Raw genomic sequence first — 22,843 nt, forward strand, 5'->3', positions numbered from 1 at the left:
CCATGACTTTTATGGTCTAATCACACTGATAGACCAATATTTGTATCATGGTTTATAAGTGATAGGTTTTTCCAAACTTTGCTATATTTATAAATTTTAAAAAATATTGTTATATATATTAATATTTTGTCTAATTGTTATATTTGCAACTATTCATTTTTTTTAGAAAAATGATAGAAATAGTTTCACGTGTCAAACTATATATATAGTTGGGTATGTTGTGAATCCCACATAAAAACCAAAGGGGCTTTACTCTCTTATATTATTAAATATGCTACCAAAGCCTATTAGATATTTGGTACAATAAAATAAAATTGAGATTTGATCAATAATGGGGAAAACCTAACTATTGTTTGGTTTTGCAGGAAGGAAATGTTATTAGCTTTTCCAAGGAATAAGTAATGCAATGTTTGCTCGCGATGCACTAAAATGAAAAAACAGAAGGAAAATGTTTTAAAACTCGGGTAAAGTTGTCAAGAGAATGCCCTCTAATGAAAACAAAAAGGATTTAGATTTTGAAACTCGAGACAAAGTTACCTCAAGATGTCCCGAGATGAAAAATAGAAGGATTTAGATTTTGAAACTCGGGGTAAAGTTGCCCCGATCTCAAAGAAACTTTGCCCCAACTTTTAAAACTTGTGGTGATCTTGGGGCAACTTTGCCCCAAGTTTTAAAACCTTTTCCTTGTGTTTTTTCACCTCGGAGCATTTGCTAAACTACACCCTTCCTAAGTTCATCCTTATATTTAATATTTCATTAACTTTGGAAAGTAAAAAATTCTTAAAATACTAGAGTGAATTGAACAATCGATAATATCTACAATTTCACCATCAGGTGATATAATATCTACAACAAAAATGAATTTACAGGAAACATACCTTAAAAAAAAAAAAATCAGATCAAACATAGGAACATTGTTTCCTCAGAATTTTTCTCGTTTCTACTTCATCCTTCTGATAGATTGAAGAGAAATTGTATTTCAGATTCTTTTATAAAAATAGTGGAAAAAATTTAAAAAGAAAAAGAAGAGAAGAAAAGATATATCGATGAAGAAAGGAGAATATATATATTGAGAGAGGGAATCACAAACTTTGCTTTTTCTTTTAATAATTAATATACTTGGTTACATTGGTTACATTTTGCTCCTTGTACAGTTTTATAAATAGCGCTATTGAACTTTTATGACGATAAAGTGTGAATTCAACTCTCTCCATGCCCTTTCTTTCGTTTTCTTTGGATTGAAGCTACAAATAAATTATATGCATCAATGGAGAAAAACTGCCAGTAATCTTGGAAATCTCAATCCAACTCCAACAAGCTAATGACCATATCAATTGTTTTATAGTTTCTTTCCCCAATTTGTCTTCAAGACACGTTGCATGGCATGGGAGTTGGATGGGGAAGAAAATGACAAATCACAAGCAAATAACACTTAAATTTATAACCATATAATGGGCATGATATTTAATACGTAGCAATTCGATGGCTCATCTCTTTTACAATTTATTCCAACTACTGTCCATTATTTGAACTACACAAACATATATAAACGATTCGAGGGCCCACTGGAAAACCCAGATTCCATCATCCAAACTCGCGCCTCCTCCTGCTCACCTTTCCCGCCCCTTCACCATTTTCTTCGTATCACTATAATCTCTCCGCCCCTTCCCACCGAATGCGGTGATTCTTCATCCTCATTTCTTCTCATCATAGCTCAACGATTTCCAGTAATCAACTAATCAGCATCGATCAAGCTGTAAGCAATTTGCTATTCTTCAGAGTCCCCTTCTTACTTCAGACCACCACCATTTTATTACGTCTTTTTAATTTCGATTCTTAAGCTAGAAGTTCCGATGATCGACCTATCATTATAAGATGTTAAGTTCAAAGCACTACTTCAGATTTCCATTCATCATTTTACTTTACTTGATTTTAAAATTAACAATCTCCATGTTGTATGCACCACGGAGAGTGATCTTAATATATTCGCGAATGTACATGTTGGTTTGCAGTGCTTTTATTTTTTGTTTTTAGTAAAGTCCTTGAGAGCTATTTCGATTTAAGATGTTGGTCATAACTGCAACGTTCTTGGTGGAAAATTCTTGTGTATGTTGATAGTAAGCCGTTCTGTTCCCCCCACATAACCACTGTTTCCACCATCTTCCTCCACCTTATTCCGCTTGTAAACGAGATTGGCACCATTTTCTCTTGTGAAACCGATAATTAGAACTGATGGATGTGGCTATTTTTTTTTTTGGAAATCGAATAAATTTTACGACCTTCGAAGGTTGTGAATCTCGAACTATATATCACTCCTTGAAAACCTAATGGAGGCATTCATATCTTATATTTGATGTTTATTTCTTTTGTCTAAAATTCATTCTCGCTGATATTTTACAGATTGTGTCAGCAATTATTGTCTGTTTGGTTTTGTCCCAGAAGAAATAAATGACGGAAACGAAGGTTGGTAGGCAGCCGAATTTACGAGATGTAAGCGGTGAAATCCTTAGTTGTATTCTGTATTCAATTCTTTTGCGGACTCAATTTTCATAATCCTTTTAGATTACAAAATTTCGCTCATTCATGTTACCGACTTGTTATTTTCTATACGTTTACTGGGTATCGATTCTAGAATTAAGATTGCGCTGTCTTTTTATTTCAGAGAGTTCTTTTCTTTTCTTTTTGCCCATCGGATGTTTTTTGGTCATTGATTAAAGCAAACTCAAGTATTTCTGTCGTCAGAAAATATTAGGTTTTACTTGTGGAATCTTGTAAGCAAAGCAGTAGGTATCCATATTACTTTTGTGGTAAATGTTGATCAAATAGTTATTTGATCCTAAACATCATTGCTTATGGTTTTAGTTTTTGGCAACTTTTAAGTTCATCAATTTTGAGTTCACTTAGGGATTGTGTAAAACGATAAATGTAAAGACATTAAGACTTATGAGGATTAATTACTGGGACTGATTGCAATCTCATCTCCTCATGCTGTCATACATACACTGCAGGATCAACTAAGCGATTGTCGGAGTTTTGGTAGCAATTTTCATCCTTCAAGCCAATCAAGGAAGATCTCAATTGGTGTTATGGTAGAGTCACCAGCCAATGGGAGATCAAGAGGCAAAAAAGAACAAAAATCCATGGTGCCAAATGCAGAAGTTGTTTTTTCCTGTTTAGAAAAATCCATGCAGGGGAGCTGCAAGGAGAAAGACACAAGAACCTTGGGTACTGATGTTAAATCAAAATCATCAGAAGCTCCTCAAAAATTGAGTTCACCATGGGTTTCTACTCAATCCCTTAGACGAAATGCACCCCACATGGAGACTCCAAGTGGAGCAAAACAAGTGTTCCATTCTCCGATGACTTGTGGGAGGCAGAACAAGGGTCATGGACTAAAGGAGCCTCCAGCTACATATTCTGTTATTTCGGTTGCAAACCAAAGCTCAATGTTCATGTCTGGAAATAGCAAGGAGAAGAACTTTGGTGAGGCCAACTGTCAAATGGAAGGAGTGAGGGATACAACCAATGAGAAGTTGCATGAGTTTGCATTTGCAACAACCATGGCAGACGTTCGGTCAGATAAAATGGTGATTGAGGATCAACCAAATAAATCAGAAAATAGAACTGAAACTTTGAAAATGAAGCTATGGGAGATACTTGGAACTGTTTCTGTACCTAATCAACAACGCTCTGAATGTGAAAACCATGAGCAAAATGTCGATCAATTAATAACCAAAGAAATCGTTGTGCAGAAGCAGGATAGAGTTGTCGGAGTCAAACATAATTCAGATACAATTGAAACTGATTCTGAAAATTCGGGCCAGACTTTGAAGAGGCCAATAGTTCGTTCTATAGCACGGAAAAGATCTCACATTTTTGTGCAGTCCCGAAAATCTAAGACCCCTTTGGGCAAGAAAGGGAAACATCAAGAAGGAAATGTTTTTGTCTTTGAAGGAGTGTCTGAAGGAATTCATGTTGCTACCAACAGAGCTTCATCAAAGTGTCCTAGAAAGAAGAGTGGTGAAAAGAGTTCCAAACTTCAGCCACGAAAAATTTTCTTTCCACGGAAGGAAGAGAAGATAGGAATTTTTCCTAAACCGATTGGGATTGAAGAATTGATGCCTCAAGAAAAGCTCTCTTCTTTTAGAGAAATTCAGGGTTTTCATAGCTCCCCGGTTAACCATGTAATCGTTGAATTAGACAAACGGAAGGGATTCAATCAATTGCCACAGATGGACAAAACGGTGTCACTACAGAATATTCATAGCCCACCAGGTCATGGTCAACAAGGAGGCATTGACAATGCACTGCTGAATAAGGGTGTAGACCTGCAGAGTCATACAGAAAGTCCAACATTTAGAATGAAAACGCCTGTCTGCAGTTCACCTAGTTCAACTCCAAAAGCAGATAAAGTAGTTTGTGAATCTTCAAGTCCTGGGTCAGCAGAGGGAATACTTTCTACAAGAAATATTTCTAGCTTCAGGAAGCTGCGGGCTTCAGAAGATGATTGTGACAGATCAGATGTAAAACCAAAGTTTTCAGTATTCTTGGTTACTGGTTTATGTCTATTATCAACTATCATCTCCTTGCAAGTCTCTTGTTAGCATTAATCTTTGAGCCTCATTGTCATGTCTCTATATTTTTTCTTTCCTTGTTGGCCTTCAGAAAGATGATAAAGAGATTGGCCAATCTCCACTCAAGAAAGCATCAGTTGATTTAACCGAAGGAGTAGCAGATTATGGGTTGTCTGATTCATCATCTGAGGATGCCAGCTGTGAAAGCTCTGCAGAAGGTTTTTCTATTTCTTAGTTATACTTTGAAATTACTATACAGCTTACTTTCAATGTCATTGTTACTTGGTTCTATATTGAAATTCATCTGCACTACACTATATCCTGCTTGATAAACATTACTTACTGATGCTTTGGTTTCATGGATTTTCCTATTCTGAAATCGGAATTAGCTTTGCTCATACAGATACAGGTAATTTCATAAGTTGTGTTTGGTTCCGTTGGCAAGTTGATGTAACAAACCTGTAAGTGTGAGGTTTCCAAGTTCCAGAGCTGTATATAAGAACTTAAATTGTTTGGTTCTTCTGAGGCAATGAAAGACAAAATGGGAGTAATGAGAGATTTGAAACTCCAAGTGTATTTTCTCCATTTGATGTAAAGGATAATTAGGTATTTTACAATATTCTAAAAAAGAACAATACAAGCAACATTAGCATAACTTTATGGTTAAGGCATCTAACACTTTCTTTGAAATCAGAGGTTCAAATAAAATTTGACAGATTAGGCATCTACTTTGAAACCAGCAGCTATTCTTTCTTCAACCTAAGGGATCACAAAATCCACCATTCAAAGATACAAGGATCACACATGGCAGAAAGAAAGCATGAACTTTAGAGCCTTCGACTCTTCTGATATTCACGTGTAATTGAAAAGCTCCGTTTCTAACTGAAAAGAGGGAGGAAAAGAAAAAGAGAGATTTGTATGTGTAGTTAATTCAGCAAGCTTTTGCTCAAGTAACAAATATTTTGTTTTTATTAACTTCTTTGGAGACCTGGCTTGTATGCCCCCACGTCTTAGTTCTCGTAGTTCACTGTGCATATATCTTGCATCCTTGATAGGATCCATATATACAAACTTATCTGAACATCAACGTATAATATTAAAACAACATTATGTCTAGTTAATAGGTTCAGCTTGTGTACCAATCATTCTTCTTTATGTGCAAAGACTTTGTATATTCGGGAAATGATGCTTGTTTTTTCCATTTTATCTCCATTTTTTTTCATTCATATAAACTTTCATTTATAGATGCTGATTCAAGTCAAAGAGATACACCATTTCCAGAAATCGGTGACATAAAGAAATTCAAGTCTATGTTTCATCCAACAAAGAGGGCTCGTAATGTAGAAAACCATGAATTTGATTTCAGGGGTATGTTCTTGCTATACGTGATTTTTGGTTATCAATCTGTTAGACCTTCAATTGAATTTAAATATAGTAGGAGAGAGAAGAAGGATTAGCACACTTGTGAGTGGGGGAGTGACCACTAAGGACTGGGACCACAGTTAGAGAAAAATGAGTGAAATAGGGAAGTTGCGGGAGGAAAGGAGGGGAGATCATTTTGGTGAGGGTTTTCTGCAAAACTTCCTTGAGAGAGAGGAAAGGCCTGGTAGTTTTATTATACTTCAGTTCTTATTTTTTTTTCTGCCAGTTCATTCCAGAATTGAGATTATCAATTCTGTCTTGTAATCGTTGAAGTTTATATCATTTATAAACGAACACAAATTCTTGATGTTCTATCACAATCATGTTTAATTGTTTCAGCATTGTGTTTGCATATTTATGCTTAAAGATCTTTGTCTAGAAATGTAGACACAAGCGCACAAAAGAAAACTAACAATCAATTAAACTGTCTGAATGGGCAGGGCCTGGAGAAAGTAGTTGGCCTGATGAAATTGTAGTCCCAAATGAAGAGGATGGGCTTGCAAGGTAATTTCACCGCTGGTAGTTTCTTTTTTTTATTTCTTCTTTCTTTCTTTTTTCTTTTTTTTTTTTGGGGGGGGGGGGGGTTCTAAAATCAGAACACGAAATGTATCAAGTGAAATCCTATATGTATTCTCCTCTGTTTCTATTTAGGGTGGCAAAACTGTTTCTCTCAGAGCTTGAGAAGCTGAAAAGTAAAATATTGTCAATATCAATTGAAAAGTCTTCGAAGGTGCTACTGTCAGTTGCCGAGAGTATTCATTTGCAGTTGCAGAATGTACAGTCTCAAGTTCAAATGGACATGTAAGTCATCAGTTCATATTTCTGGTTTTTCTTTACAAGATAACAATTTTTTCAATGATTTGTGACTGTATTTCAGGGTAAAGCTGTTGAGCTTTGGTAAATCAAGACGAAAAGATCTAGAAAAAAAATTTGAAGGTAGCAAAATCATATTATGGGTTTTTAACTCATATGTCAATCTCTTTCTTGGTAGAATTAGATTTATGAAATAGTTCTATTTAACTGTGTTTCGAAGCTTTTTCTGAACTGAATCTTGTTCAGGACTTGACATTTATTGGGGCGAATGCTCATCACTTGGACTAAATATTACTAATGAGATTTGTTGGTTTCCCCCTTGCTTGGATAACCAACTCAAACATATTCAAACTCGAGCGTTGACTTCAAAATCTAAATTTATAAATCATGAACTCCTCTTGCTCATAAATGAACTTACCAGCTACACAAATTAATGTTATCAAGTATTCTGTTTATCTCTAACTCTCCAAACGTATAAGATGGTAATTGAAATGAGACATCTGTATATTCGGCATGTTTGACCTAAATTTTTCTATAAACTCTGCTACAGTTAGTGGCTGTGCATTATGATGTTTAAAAATCTTTTAGAGATCAATTTTACATCTTGTTGTGTAGAGTAATTTTGCTATCTTTTGCATGGTTCCATCTTTGAGCATCAAAAATTTTGTAATTTTTATATTTTTTTGGTAGATCAACCATTTTCTATCTATATGTTCACAGAACAACAACAACAATTGAAGCGTATTAATAAAAAATTCAAGGAAGAGGTGAATCAGCATCTCCAGGATTGTAGGAACGCACTACAAGAATTGGAAGCACAACAGATAGAGTTCAAGGGAATTATGGAAAAGAAAAGTATGATCTATTATGTTGCTTTAGATTTTTGCAATTACATGAAACTGCATTGCATATGCTTAACCTATTTGTTTCTGCCTCTATTCACTATCTATGATTTAGGGCTCTGACACTTTCTTGGTTCTTGGGGTCCTGAAAGAGAGGTGAGGGAAAAACTCTCATTTCGTGAGGTAGGAGGTGGTGATGATGCCAATGGATCTTGGTCTTAAACATAGGCAGCTTAAGGATGAAATGAGGCCTTGTTAGTTAAATAGTTGTAGCAGTTTCCTCGCATGTTTTGATATAAGGTCATTATGAGCAACTATAGACCATGCCCTGTTGAATGGATCATGAGTGGGATCAAAGGAAATCTTTGAGAAGGTCCCTTTCTTTTCTCAAGTCGTTGATTACTTAGTGGGTGACGGGAGGGACAATTGCTTTTGGAAGGATTAAAGTTGGGGAATCACGCTTCCTCACTGAGGAATCATACAGTGATAGTTCTATTTTCTTTTCACTCTGGGAGCTCTCCCTCTCCTTTTGGATTATGATGTCCATTCTTTGACATTGAAATGCTGAAGGCTGGGGACTAAATTATATTCCCCTGACCTCAGGATGTGTTAGGATCATGGAAAAGTCTTAAGTAATATCCATTTCATTGTATTAGATAAATCTGGTATTTGAATTATGGATAATCTAGTATTCGAAATATGGATGGTCACATTGAAGTTGAAGGAGTTCCAATTACTTCCATTTCCGGTCTTCATCAAGGAATTATTCGTTTTGGAATTTTGTTTTTTGGATTACATAGAAGTTATTTGGGAAGGAAAGCATCAAAGCATCAAAGCTCCATTGCTCCATCTTGGTGGACTATAGGATTGTGATAGGTTGGACCATGGACCGGCTAATTAGTTTTTAATTGAGTTTGTTGATGGGGTGGTTAAAATTTAGTAATTGATAATTAGAGTGAGAAAATACAAGGCAACAAATTCTGTAGTTGGATTTTCGTTGATTTAGAAAAGGGTATTGTATTTGAATTATTTGAGATTAATTTATTGTAGTCTTGAATTCTTTAAATTTTCAATAGAATCAATTCAAAATTTAAATGTTGCGATTGGATTCCACGAGGATGTATGGAGAAATATAAAATATGCAATACAAAACTGAATAATAGTTTACGAGAATAGAGCTTATCAGAAGGTTCTTTCCTTTTGCGGCTGCAATGTGCAGCACTTTCATTGGATTAGTTATTCTTGGTCTTTGACATATTTAATTCAATAACATGTATTGGAACATGGTAAATTATAACTAAATGGAAGCTCAATGTGGTGGAAGTAAAGTATTCTATTGGAAATTATGTGGACCATTGTTTTTCAGATGGAAACAAAATAGTTGTCCTCCTTTGGATCATTATATATAAAATTAGATAAATTTGAAGGTTCTGGGCACATTTCTAACAGTGTTTTAAATTCATAGAAGCATCACATCGTAATAATCTCATGCAAGTGGAAGAAGAAGTTGACTTGCAACTCAAGGATGCACAAAAGAGAGTTGAAGCTATCCAGAAGGTATGTTTTCATTTTCAATTTAGCCCTCAAGAAAATTTCTGGCTTCATGCTGGGGTGGCAAATCATTGCCATATGCGTCCCTTGTTCACATTATGTTAGAAAAATTGGCTATTTAGAACGTATTTGAAACTATGATTAAGGAAAATACTTTTGAATGAAACAATTTCACTGGGTTAATATGGTTCAGGGTGTTTTGCCCCCGCCATTGTGAAAATCTTAAAAGGTTGATAGTTTCAAGATATTGAAATTCAAATCCAAATATACTATCGATCTACTTTAAGTGTGTAAAGATCATACATAAAAATTTAACTTGATTTTTATAACTTTCTGCATGTTGAGTGTATAGATACGTTGGGTGATCATAATAATACTTCATGTGTATAGTTAAGAATTGTTGCCCATCTTTTTTGGTTTCAAATATTCTCGACAAAGTCTTGTTTTATTATGATGGTACTTTGTTGAATAAAACTTTTGTTTTAATCATGACGGAGAAGTTCATATACCTTCATTACCTTCAATTTTATTGCAGTCGGGAAGAGGAAAGATACTGCAGCTGAAACAAGTAATAGAAATGTGCTTGAAATAGTATGTTTAAACTGACCTATTCTACTTTGCACAGTTAGTGAGTTTGTGTATGGCCTAGAGAGCCATTTCTCCCATATTATACTATTCCTCATCTTTTTTCAGCTAGCGATTTAGCTTTTTATTTACGTTTTCTTTGTTCTAGCTCTACTCTTAACCTAATTTCTTAAATGTTCTAAAATTGTATTTTGTTTACAATCCTTGTTTAACATCATCTGCATTCTTAATTCTTTACACGCATCAGTGCAGCCTAGATTATTCTGAAACTAGTTATTTTGATTCTTGTTTACTACACTAATTCATGCATAGTTTTATAACTATTGAAAGGAAAATATTAAGGGGCCGTTTATTTTGTGGGAATATAAGTTTTTCATGGGATGAGTAGTTGGATTATGTCGCTGCAGCTGGTTTCTTGTACATCCTTATAATTATTATTTTCTGAAAAATATAGTTATTTAAAGCATGCTAGACATTTATAGTTAAGGCTTGTACATTTTGACTATCTTTGATTCTCAAGAAACAAATAACCCATTAGGAGCTACACATGTATCACACCTAATTACCTAATTATAGTTTTTCAGGGGACTTTTTATGTGTGAGAAAGAGATTAGAGGGAGATGTACAAACCCCACTTTCTTTTCTAGCCTAGTTTGTTCTAAGAAACCCTAAATGGACCATAAGCTAACATGAAAAATTGAACTTAAAATATGTTTAGTCTAGAAAAAGGAAATCCAAAATTTTGTTGAACGTGAAAACTTGGTATTCGGAAGCCACAATTCAGCATAATAGCTCCTAACCTAAAAATAGAGCTGGCCAATTTGTCAAAGTATCCTAGTGATCATTATGTGGACTATAAATAAAGAATTGTGAATATGATATGGAAGATACAAGATGAATTTGAAATCATTTGAATATTATTTGATACTTATATGTTTTAGGTTCAAACAAAAGAACATTTTCTTATAACATTATCATCCGAAGTGTGTTTAAACTAATCCAATCAATTTTGGATAATAACAATTTGAGTTCTTTCTATTTTCTTTCCTCAATGACATCAACATACCCTTAACTCAATCTCAAAGTTCCTTTCAACTTCAACATAATATACACTATCATTGCCACAAGGAAATTTCTAGTATAACAGTAGTTGGAAGTTTTTTCATACTACATCAATCTATGCTTGCCAAATAAACCATTTTGAGGATTACGTGGGATTCATAAAATAATTAGTTAATAAATTATTTAATGAAATATAAATAAGGGGTATTTTAAAAAATATAACAAAGTGACTAAATATTTAAACTGTATAGAACAGTTTCGAAAACGGAAAAAGTCCACAGGCCCACAATGGAAAATACTAAAAATGTTTCGTCAACCATGTACGTAATACATTTGGTACATGATTGTTTAGATTTGACTATTATTTGGTACACGATCGTTTATTGGATAGCCAATCTAAACGATTTATTTTTTCAATTCTATCGTTTAATTTGGTTATACAATCGCTTATATTTTATTACACAATTGTTTAGATTTGGTTACACGATCGTTTAAATTTGGTCGTTTAGATTTCGTAACATGGTTGTTTAGATTTGGTTACTTCAAACCTAAACGATTTTCTTTTCAAAATTTGGTACACGATCGCTTAGATTTGACTAAACGAATTTTTTCAGGATTGTTTTGGTATACGATCATTTAGATTTGTTTACATGCTTGTTTATTTTTTTAAGATTTTTTGGTACACGATTGTTTACTTTTTTTTACACGATCGTTTAGATTTGGTTACTTCAGTCTAAATCAATCTAAATGAATTTTTCCAAGATTTTTTATACCCTGATCTAAACGACGTAAAAAAAAGAGGATGAAAAGAAGAAAGACGTTGGAACGAAATCGCAGTAAAAAAAAAAAGAAGAGAAAAAAAAGAAAGACAATAGAAAGAAATCAGATTTGGTTACGTAAATTTAAACGACGTAAAAAAAAGAAGAGGAAAAGAAGAAAGACGATGGAAAGAAATCAGATTTGGTTATGCAAATCTAAACGACGTAAAAAAAAGAAGAGGAAAAGAAGAAAGACGATGGAAAGAAATTTCAACGGAAAAAAAGAAGAGAAAAAAAGAAAGATGATTGAAAAAAATCACAGCAAAAAGGAATAAAAAGACGGACGGGCAAACCTGAAATATTTAAAAAATGACTAACTTTATAGATTTTGTTACATGGACCGTAAATATTTTAGTAGTTTGTTATGTTTATGAAAACTTCCCTATAAATAAATTAATAAAGGTAGAATACCGTAAGTTTTCCCACACTATGACTTTGGAGATCGAAAGGAATTAATGTCATGGAAGCTTGATAATTTTAAGATTAATTTTCATAAATATAACAAACCACTCAAGTATTTACGACCTGTGTAACAAATCCCATGAAGTTAGCCATTTTTTAAATATTTTAGGTTTGCCCTTCCATCTTTCTTCTCCTCTTCGTTGCGATTTCTTTCTATTATCTTTCTTCTTTCCTATTCTTTTTCTTTCGCTACGATTTTTTTCCATCATCTTTCTTCTTTTCTTCTTCTTTTTTTCCACTGCGATTTCTTTCCATCGTCTTTCTTCTTTTCCTTTTCTTTTTTTTTTTTGCTATGATTTCTTCCTATCATCTTTCTTCTTTTCCTCTCCTTTTTTTACGTCGTTTAAATTTGGGTAATCAAATCTAAGCGATCGTGTACGAAAAATAGCAAAATCTAAAAGATCGTATATAAAGAATCTTGAAAAAATCGTTTAGATTGGAGTAATCAAATGTAAACGATAAACGATCGTGTACAAAAAAAAATGGCCGTGAAAATAAGCGATCGTGTAGACAAATATAAACGATTGTGTACCAAAATTTTTTTTTAAAAAATCGTTTAGGCAATTCTAAACAATCGTGTACTAAAAGAATCTTGAAAAAATTTGTTAAGTCAAATCTAAACAATCGAGTACCAATTTTTTTTTTAAAAAAATCGTTTAGATTTGGCTATCCAAATCTAAATGATCGTGTAACCAAATTAAACGATAGTGTAACCAAAATAAACGATAGTGTAACCAAATCTAAACAATCCTGTACCAAATAATAGTTAAATCTAAACGATCGTGTATCAAACGATCGTGTACCAAACAACAGTCAAATCTAAAAAATAGTGTACCAAATATATTACGCGTGTTGTTGACAGAGAATTTTTAGTATTTTCCATTATGAGCCTGTGAGCTTTTTCTATTTTTGGAATTGTTCTATAGAGTGTAAATATTTTGCCACTTTGTTATATTTTTTAAAAGACCCCTAATTTTAAACTAAATCAAATTCAATCCGATGTGTCACGTGTGGTTGATATACCAATGAAACTTTAATTATACTAAACTCAAGTTTTGAGCTATTCAATGGGTGTTTTTCTCTGGTCCTACAATTTTCACTTTTATGTCAATTTTAGATATATATACAAGGGAAATTAACTATAAAATACAAACACTTATACAAATACGATAGAATACAAAGATACACCTGTAGCCACCTAATTTTGTTCGACTTTATTTAAAATTAATTCAATTGATAGATTAATTTTTGCCTTAATTTAGCTATTTTTTAATTTTGTGATTAACCAACTTTTGTAAAAAAAAAGTTATTTAACCTTCTAAAGTTCTGTTGGCTACTTTAGTTAGAACAACTAAATCAATTAGTTAGACAAATTAGGATAAATGGGGGAATTACTAAATGTGGTAATTTTTTAAAATTTGTGTTGGTTGTTAGATGTTCCATGCCATTTTGAGATAAATGTTAATGGTTAGTATTATTTTCAAATTAAAAAAACTAGCCATTTTGAATTTTTAGCAATTTGAAGCAGCTTTTTTGCCTCAAATAATTTATTCTTCTTCATCCATGGGGCACAACACAGGAAAAAAAAACAAAAAAAAAAAAAGCCACACAAAAAAAAGTCCTAAAGATTTTTACAACCTTCACACTCCCTCTTCTTCATCCAAACCTCTAACCTCCATAGCCACTACTTTTCTTAGCCTTCATCTCTTCTTGGAAAAAAAAAAAAAAACAAAAGATCTACAAATCCCATTATGTTTTCTCTTCTAACAAACCCCTGAAACTTCATCTTTCTCCAAAAGCTCTCTACAATACCAAAAATCCAACATACAAGTAAAACTCTAAGTTAGTAGGAGGTGTATGTAGGCTTAGGTCCCAATGATCCACAATTGAAACAACAAGAGTTTATTGTTTTTGATTTCAACATTTTTTTATGGTTAGTTTTTTTAAATATAACAAAACACAAAAAAATTTTACGGTCAGTGTAATAAAATCAAAAAGCCCATGAAATCGGTCGAAAATTTTCATAAATTTCATATTTGCTCTTGATATTGCGAATGATTCGTCACTTTTCTTTCTTCTTCTTTTTTGCAATTTATTCATCTTCTCAACCAAATTTCTTCAGCTCTTTCTTCTTCTATTTTTATTTTTATTCAAGATTTCTTCAACTACTTTATTCATCTTCTTTTGGGTAAATAAAATATAGATTTCTTCTAAGATTTTCTTTCTTCTATTTTTGTTCATCTTCCTTTTTTCTTCCTTTTTTCTTTTTTTTTTCTTACAGTCGCTCTTCTAGAATATTAAGGTCGTTTACTGACCGGATTCTGTCTCGGGGCGAAGCAAGAAATACAGAGAGCTTTTCTTTATCGTCTATGTTTTCCTGTCTTCTTCGGTAAGAAAGATCTTTTTTTTTTCCCGGGAAGCTAGGAAGGACCTGCTCCACCTTAATAGGATCTCATATGCTTTCCTATCCAGATTCAGAGAAAAAGCAAGAAAGGGGGAAGATCCCGTACGAGGGAGAGGTCTTATGAGGATGGAGGTCTTTAATATGATTTAAACAGTCGTTTAGATTTGAAGCATTTCCTACACGATTCTGTATCATTTTCTACATGATTGCATATCATAATCGTTTAGAAGAACTACATGAAGTATTTTTATCATCATTAAAAAGAATTACACGATTGTGTATCATCTTCTACACAATCGTGTATAATTTCCTACGCAATCGTGTATCATGGTCATTTAGAAGAAGAGTTACACGAAACATTTTTTCCATCGTTAAAAAAACTAACAATCGTGTATCATTTCCTACACTATAGCTTATCATGATTGTTTATAAGAAGAATTACACGAAACTTTTTTTTCCATTGTTAAAAAGAACTACACGATCGTGTATCATTTTCTCACGCCCCGTCACAAGGTCACTCTCTATGGCTAAGGGGAGGTAGGCCGCCTAGACCCTAAACCCATAACTCCCTTGAGGTAATTGTTGAGTGTCTAGTAAGGGGAGATAAGTACCACCAATAAAGTTTAAAACGCAGAATGCAAACATGTGTGAAATGAGATAAGTTCATTGATTTTCAAAATAAGAGTACATTTGGTATTAATACAAAGTTTCTCTTTAGAGAACAAAATGCAATTTAGCAACGTTTAAACTCGTCTCGCCTAGTTTTTATACTAACTCGAGATGACAGTGGCCACTACCAAAATGATGCAATTTCCATTCCCATTGCCTTGGCTCAATTGTTTACTACACTCTTTTTCCAAGTTGCAACTATGTGGAGTAAACTCGATGTCTTTAGCATGCCTTTTCAATTTCTCTACCCATTATAAGTCTTCCGTTGCCAGATTACACAACAAGTAAAGGGCATCCCATACTAATTCACACAGCAAGTATGAGACATTCCCTTCCAGATCACACAGTAAAAATGGAGTATCATAACGCATAGGGTACAAAAGTCATTCTATTTTACTTTTACTAGATTTATGTATTTCTTAGGACTCAATCGTTTCTCCCATTCAAGCAACCACAAGAGTACCATAATATATGCACACACATATTCATATATGTACATACAATGCTTTAGACATATCCATATATTCAAAGAGATATCTTCAAATATATTTTCTTCAAGAAGATTGTTCGTAAGACATTCTTTTATTTGTAAGGGTTGCCACCATATGCATCTTTTAAATTATTAGTTGTCATTTCTCATGCATGGTATAATCATTTCATTTCTACACAACTAAGTCCAATTCATGCATAAGATGGTGCATTTCGGGACTAGAAAACATAAGGGAGAAGGCATATAATCCTAATAAATAAGCACATTTACAGATTTATTCAAGCCAAACTTTTGAAATTCTTTTTAAGAAGAATAATCACTCACAATCACAAGCAGCTAGTTTCTGCATCTAGACTTCAACTCAAACTTTTCTTTTGCACTCGCTTGCAGTTCTTTACCGAATTCTGATTGATTGTGGTTCTTTGAGGCTTCAAATTTTCTCCTCGAGAAGCTTTTGATGGAAAAACAACTTCAAAATGATTGAAATTCCACTATTTATAGCCCTTTTCAGATGGAGTTTGTCCATGCCGGAATGATTACCACTATCGGCGACGAGCAGAGGTCCAATACTAAATCACCATGTGTATCTGTCATATCCTTATCTTAGATTCGAATTGGACAGCAATGTCAACTCGTCTGTCGACTTCCTTACATGGGCAATGATTATATCATTACTTTTTGGAGAGATGAGCTTAGCTATCTCGCGGTGGGGGTTCTTTGCTTAGCCTTTTACCGTCTAGTGCTTCTTTTCGTCTAGACCACCTTCATCATGTGTAGTCTTATTGCGTAAAGTAGTCCGCGATTGGGGTCTCACAGCTACTACATTTTTATTAGATTTTTGTCCTCGAAATTTGTTGGCTAAGGGAAAAGTTGGGGATACTTCAGTTTCATTTGCTCTTCACTTTCCTAAGTTGCCCCTTCCATACCATGGTTAATCCATACTATCTTAACCATGTCAATTACATTTGTTCTTAACTCTTGTTCTTTTATGTTTAAGACGTGTAGAGGCTTCTTTTCATAGGTTAGGTTTTCTTGTACTTCTAAAGGTTGGTCTTGGAGGATATGTGAGGAATCTGGTATATACTTTCTCAACATGGAAATGAGGAAGACGTTATGGATTTTAGATAATTCTACGAACAACTTTAGCTTATAGGCCACTGGCTGTTCTAGGATCTCATAAGGTCCTATGTATCGCGAGCTTAATTTTCCCTTCCTTTCAAATTTGATTATTTCTTTACAGGGTGATAGTATTTAGAAAACTTTGTCTCCCACCTCAAATTTTAGTGCTCTGTATTGGTTGTCCGTGTAACTTTTTTGTCTATCGCGGGCAATCTTCAAATTCTCCTTGATTATTTTTATGTTTTCCATACTCTAGTCCATACAATTTCCTTTCGCCAACTTCTTCCCAGCAAATTGACATTCTATATCATCTCCTGTATAACGCCTCAAATGGGGACATTCTGATGTTGGAATGATAACTATTGTTATAAGAAAATTCAATTAAGGAAAAACGTTTGTCCTAGTTTCCTTTAAAATTGTAGAACGCATGTTCTCAACATATCTTCCAACGTCTGAATGGTTCTTTTAGATTGACCATCCCAATGTGTCTTGTAATTTAGACCAAAATTTGGAAGTAAAATGCGGGTCTCGACTCAAAACTATAGATATTGGCATTCCATATTGACTTACAATTATGTCTATATACAACTTAGCCAGTTTTTCCAGAGAGAAGGTTTGCTTTATTGAGTGAAACGAGTGGTCTTTGTGAATCTACAGTCCAAATAGGAAGTCCATCGTAATGTGCTCCCATTTCCATTTTGGACTTGCAAAGAACACAACAACTCGTTAGATTTTTATTATTGCGGTTTGACTTGTTGACATATCAAACATTTCTCCATGAACTCGACTATCTCTTGCCACATTTCTGGCCACCAATAGTATGCTTTCAAGGTTTTGTACATTTTGATGCTCATAGGGTGCATTGCGTAAGCAGAGCTATGTGATTCTTCTAGAATGCGTTCTTTTAACGCCCTCTTGTTTGGAATGCATAGTCTTTTCTTTTTTTATCAATGCACCATCGCTTCTAAATGTGTAATCAATTCATTTAGCATTTCTCACTTCTTCCTCCAAGCTTCTTAATACAGGATCTTCTGGTTAAGTTTTGACAATCTCATATTCTAGGGTAAGCCTGACTTGGAAATGCGCACTTAAGTTTCTCATTGTCCCTAAAGTCAAATCAACCCTTTGGGTTTTTAATTCTTGTAGCAATGATATTTTTTCTCGATTTTTCTTGGAAAGATTCTTCCTGCTTAACGTGTCAGCAACTACATTAGCCTTTCCGGGATGGTAAGCAATAGTACAATCATAATCTTTAACCAATTCCATCCAATGTCTTTGTCTCAAGTTTAATTCTCTCTAGTCAAAGATGTATTTTAGTCTTTTGTGGTTAGTGAATATCTTACATCTTTCCCCGATGAGGTAATACCTCCAAATTTTTAATACATGTACAATGACTGCCAACTCTAGGACATGAGTTAGGTAATTGTGTTTGTGTATCTTTAGTTGTTGGGATGCGTAAGAAATTACCCTTCCTTTCTACATTAGAATGCACCTTAAGCCTTGATGAGACGTGTCTCAGAAGACTTCGTATTCTTTTTCAGGCGTAGGTAACGTGAGAGTGGATGCTGAAGTAAGCCTGTGTTTCAACTCTCATAAACTTCTTTCACAGCCATGTGACCATTCAAATTTCATTGTCTTCTTGGTAAGTGTTGTCAAAGGGAGAGCTAATTTAGAGAATTCTTCTATAACTCTCCTATAGTAACCCACCAAGCCAAGAAAACTTCTAACTTCGAAAACTGTTTTGGGGTGTTTCCAAGTTTCAATTGCGTCCACTTTTTACAAACCTACCTTCAATCCTTTTGGGGATATAATGTGCCCAAGAAACACTACTTGATTAAGCTAGAACTCACATTTACTGAACTTTGTGAATAACTTTTTTCTCGCAAGGTTTGTAATACAACCCTCAAATGTTCTGCGTGTCTTTTCGCAATTGGGGAGTACACCAAAATGCCATCAATGAAAACAATAACAAATTGATCTAAGTAGTGATAAAACACCTTGTTCATTAGGTCCATGAAAGCTACTGGGGCACTGGTTAATCCAAAGGGCATTACTAGAAACTCATAATGACCATAACGCGTTCTGAAGGCTGTTTTTAGCATATCTGGCTCCTTAATCCTTAATTGATAGGATCCCGAATGCAAATCTATCTTAGAGAATGTTGAAGCTCTTTTCAATTGGTTAAAGAGGTCATCTATTCGAGACAAAGAGTGCTTATTCTTTATCATAACTTTGTTCAATTGTCGATAATCAATAGATAACCTCATAGATCTGTCTTTCTTCTTTACAAACAAGACTGGGACTCCCCATGGTGAGGTACTGGGTCGAATGTAACCTTTTTCTATAAGATCTTCCAACTAATTCTTTAACTCCTTTAGTTCGCTTGGTGCCATGTTATAAGGGATTTGGGAAATTGTTGCGGTTCCAGGTGCAACCTCAATGGTGAACTCAATCTCCCTCTTAGGCAGTAATCCACTCAATTCCTCTGGGAATACATCCACATATTCACAAACTATAGGTACCTTTCTCGGATTGGTTTGTGGAGCCTAAATATCCATAATGTGTGCTAGGTAGCTAGTATACCCTTTCTTTATTAACTTTTCCGCCTTGAGTACATATATGATTCTTGCCAACTTAACCTACTTATCACCTACGAACTTGATTTCAAACCTCCCAGAGTCTTTTAGCACTACCTCCTTATTGAAGCAGTTCAATACCCCATGGTACTTGGTAAGAAAATCTATTCCGAAGATCACATTCAGTTTATCAAGTTTGAATAAAATCAAATTGGCCTTCAATTCGATATCCCCAAATTTTACTTCTCATACTAATTCTATTAAAATCACCTCACTTGAAGGAGTGCTAATATCTATCCCGTTTTCAAAAGGTTCTACTTGGTGATTTATGGTCTCAACATTCGATGGAAAAATAAAAGAATGTGTAGCTCCAGAATCAAATAACACAGAAGTAGGAAAATTAAATCAACGAACCTGTGATTACGTGAGAATTTTCTCTGGCCTCACTTTGGGTCATAATGCAAACCTTTCCTTCTCTCCGCGTCGTTCATTACTTCTCATGCTGCCAAAGCTCTGACCACAAGGGTCCTTCTTTGAAATTTTGTTTTTCTTGTCAACTTCCATGCATCTTTCAACCCTCATGGCCGCTTCAACTAGTTTAGAAAAATGGAACAAATCCATACTGGTCGTAACTAGTGCTATGATTTCAGTTTGCAAACCTTCTTCAAATCGTTTGCATTTATCAGTCTCATCAACTACAAAGGCTAAAGCATACTTAGCTAACTCAGTAAATTGTTTTTCATATCCTGCAACGGTCAGTTCGCCTTTCACTAGGTTCATAAGTTTGTTTCTCTTCGCGTCACAGAAGGAATGAGGATAGAACTTATCTTTGAAGGCCTTTCTGAATTCTTCCCATGCAACGATGCCTTCTCCACCTGCTTTAGCCGCATGTAGGGTCAACCAGTCTTTTGCATTGTCTTGTAACAGAAAAGTTGCCAGTCTCACTTTTTTGTTCTTTGGGACAGTCCATTACCCAAAAATACTTTTCTATTAAATTCAGTCATTTCTCCGTGTCAGTTGGATTAGTGGTTCTTGCAAAGGTCATTGCTCTCAATGCTTTTAGCCTCTCAATACTGAATCTCTTGTCTAATTTCTAAGGAGGGTGGTCGAACATGTTTTCCTCAATCCTGGGTTACTAGACACTTCGTTCGACGCTTACGCTTTATTGACACTCTCAGTAGCTGGAACATTCGTTGCCACTTGTCTAGCTCGTCTTGGCTTTCCTCGTGTTGCTATGGTTTCTATATCGCATCCAATATGTTAGACCTTTGTACTAATATATATGCATGACTCTACTTTAGACATTTCCTAAGAACTTTGCTTTGATAGCACTTGTTACGCCCTGCCTCGCCTCAAAGTCACTCTCTGCGGGAGGCATGATGCCTAAACCCTTAACGTGTAACTCCCTTAAGGTAATCATTGAGTTTCTAGTAAGCGAAAATAAGTACCACCAATAAAGTTTAAAACGTGGAATGCGAATAGGTGTGAGCGATGAAAAAACTTCATTGATTTTCAAAATAAAAGTACATTTGGTATTTAATACAAAGTTTCTCTTTAGAGAACAAAATGCAACTTAGCAACATTTAAACTATTCTCACCTAGATTTTATATACTAACTGCGAGATGACAGTGGTCACTACCAAAATGATGTGATTAAGGGGGCACGATAGCCGATCAAGATAGCAAGTTCAACGTCGGATGCCCTCTACTACTTGAAGGAGGGGAATAAGACAAACATTTAAAATTCAGATTATTCAATGGAGGCAGTATAATAACATGCAATTTAAAACATAATTATTCTTTGATTTCATCGTCACGAGTCTTTTCGTCTGCCACATAGTCAACCCACAAAATCATTTTATAAGTTGAATTAAGTCTTTAATTTGTACCATTTGCTTGGCTTAAGTGTTTAATACACTCTTTTGCCAAGTTATAGCTATGTAAAGTAAACTCATCGCCTTTAGCACGCCTTATCAATTTCTCTACCCATTATGGGTCTTCCATTGTCAGATCACACAGCAAGCAAAGGGTATCACATACCAGTTCACAAAGCAAGTATGAGGTATCCCATCCAATATCACACAACATGAATAAGGCATCCCATCCAATATCATATAGCATGGATAAGGCATCCCATCTGTTGAGACAATTATTGACCATTTTATAATAGTTTTATTCTCAACCTATAACGTATATATATTCATTATTTTGATATTTTCATGCAGAATGTGGAACTAGACTCTATTACAAACCCAAAGCAACGAAAATCACCTAAAATGGAGTCCGATCAAAGAAGAACGAGCTAATTTGAAGATTAGGGGAAATTTGGTAAATATTCAAAGGATTGAAATAGCTCTTCGCACAACTTAGACTTCTCCGATTTGAAACTCACTAGACGCAAAATAAAATCAATTTATTCAAACATTGTATGCGCATGTTTGCACATTAGTCTCCCTACGCCATGCATCGCAATCGGAGTGCGAGTGCCTCCTCTCTCCACTCGAGTTCGAATCTTCACAACGTAATTTCATTTTTGTTTTACATTTTTAGTGGCATTTTCATAATTCTTCTGCAAAATTCTCAAAGATAAATAACTCTTCCGTCAATCTGAATGTGCGGATGGCTTAGAAGTTATGGTTTCGGGCCTTATGAGCGGTTATTTCCAAATATTTCTTATAAATACCTTTCACCAAAAGCTCTCTCCAAATCATTTTTTTCAGAACTTTTCCTCTCTTTTCTGCCATATTTTCTCCTAAATTAATTTAGAATTTTTCTTGAAATCTCATGGAGGAGTAAACACCAATTGAGATAAGAGATTTGAGTTGGGAATTTCTTTTGAGGAATGTATTCTTTTACAAGAATTACATATAATATTCTTTTTTTTCTTCAAGAATTTGTATCAGATCTCTTGATTAAATTTAGATCTCAATTTTTCTTGATATTAATTATTGATCAATTTTAGCAATCTTGCCTTGTATGCATGTACAAATCTCATGAAATAAAGAACTGATTTTTTTTTTCATAATTCTTGATTAGTTTACTTCTTGATTCAAATCTTGGTTGAGATTGCTTGATCTATTTTGATTTTTCTACAATTTATATTAAATTACATTTTCTTTTTTGGCCAAATTAATTCTCTTGAGTGCAATTTGTAATCTCATACATAAGCATGCAATGTGCCTTTCTTCTTGTGAAATTAAAGAAATCTTATTAATTGATCTTCATTCTAATTCTAAGCATCAATTTCTTGGCATCATAAGTAGGCAATATGTTATTTTGTCAAAATTATTCTTGGAGAGAAGTTCATGCCCTAATTTTTTTTTTTGGATGAAATGCATAATTGAAGCATTTCTGCTATGCATTTTCTCCATTCTTGATTTGTCAAGAGGCATAAATCTTGATCAATTTAATTTTTTTGATTAAGCAATTTAATTTTTAAAATTAAATAGATAAAGA

The 22,843-nt window shown here is 34.2% G+C and overlaps 1 protein-coding gene across 4 annotated transcripts; it reads left to right on the forward strand.

Moving 5' to 3' along the window:
• The first annotated feature begins 1,507 nt into the window (after positions 1 to 1,507).
• On the forward strand, positions 1,508 to 10,004 carry LOC103490538 (meiosis-specific protein ASY3). Of its 4 annotated transcripts, none has more exons than XM_017045034.2 (11): positions 1,509 to 1,756; positions 2,401 to 2,463; positions 3,009 to 4,523; positions 4,666 to 4,792; positions 5,820 to 5,942; positions 6,437 to 6,500; positions 6,648 to 6,797; positions 6,874 to 6,932; positions 7,530 to 7,664; positions 9,117 to 9,208; positions 9,738 to 10,004. In XM_017045034.2, the coding sequence occupies exons 2-11, from the start codon at positions 2,449 to 2,451 to the stop codon at positions 9,792 to 9,794; spliced, it is 2,337 nt and encodes a 778-aa protein (XP_016900523.2). In that variant the 5' UTR covers positions 1,509 to 1,756; positions 2,401 to 2,448; the 3' UTR covers positions 9,795 to 10,004. The 4 variants fall into 4 exon arrangements, with proteins under 4 accessions (XP_050947535.1, XP_016900523.2, XP_008448304.2 ...); XM_008450082.3 differs by having other exon boundaries at positions 1,510 to 1,756; positions 2,401 to 2,490; XM_017045033.2 differs by lacking the exon at positions 1,509 to 1,756 and adding an exon at positions 2,016 to 2,287 and having other exon boundaries at positions 2,401 to 2,490.
• The last annotated feature ends 12,839 nt before the right edge of the window (positions 10,005 to 22,843 follow it).

The sequence above is a fragment of the Cucumis melo genome, chromosome 11 (genome assembly GCF_025177605.1).
Source record: "Cucumis melo cultivar AY chromosome 11, USDA_Cmelo_AY_1.0, whole genome shotgun sequence".
NCBI classification, from domain to species: Eukaryota; Viridiplantae; Streptophyta; class Magnoliopsida; order Cucurbitales; family Cucurbitaceae; genus Cucumis; species Cucumis melo.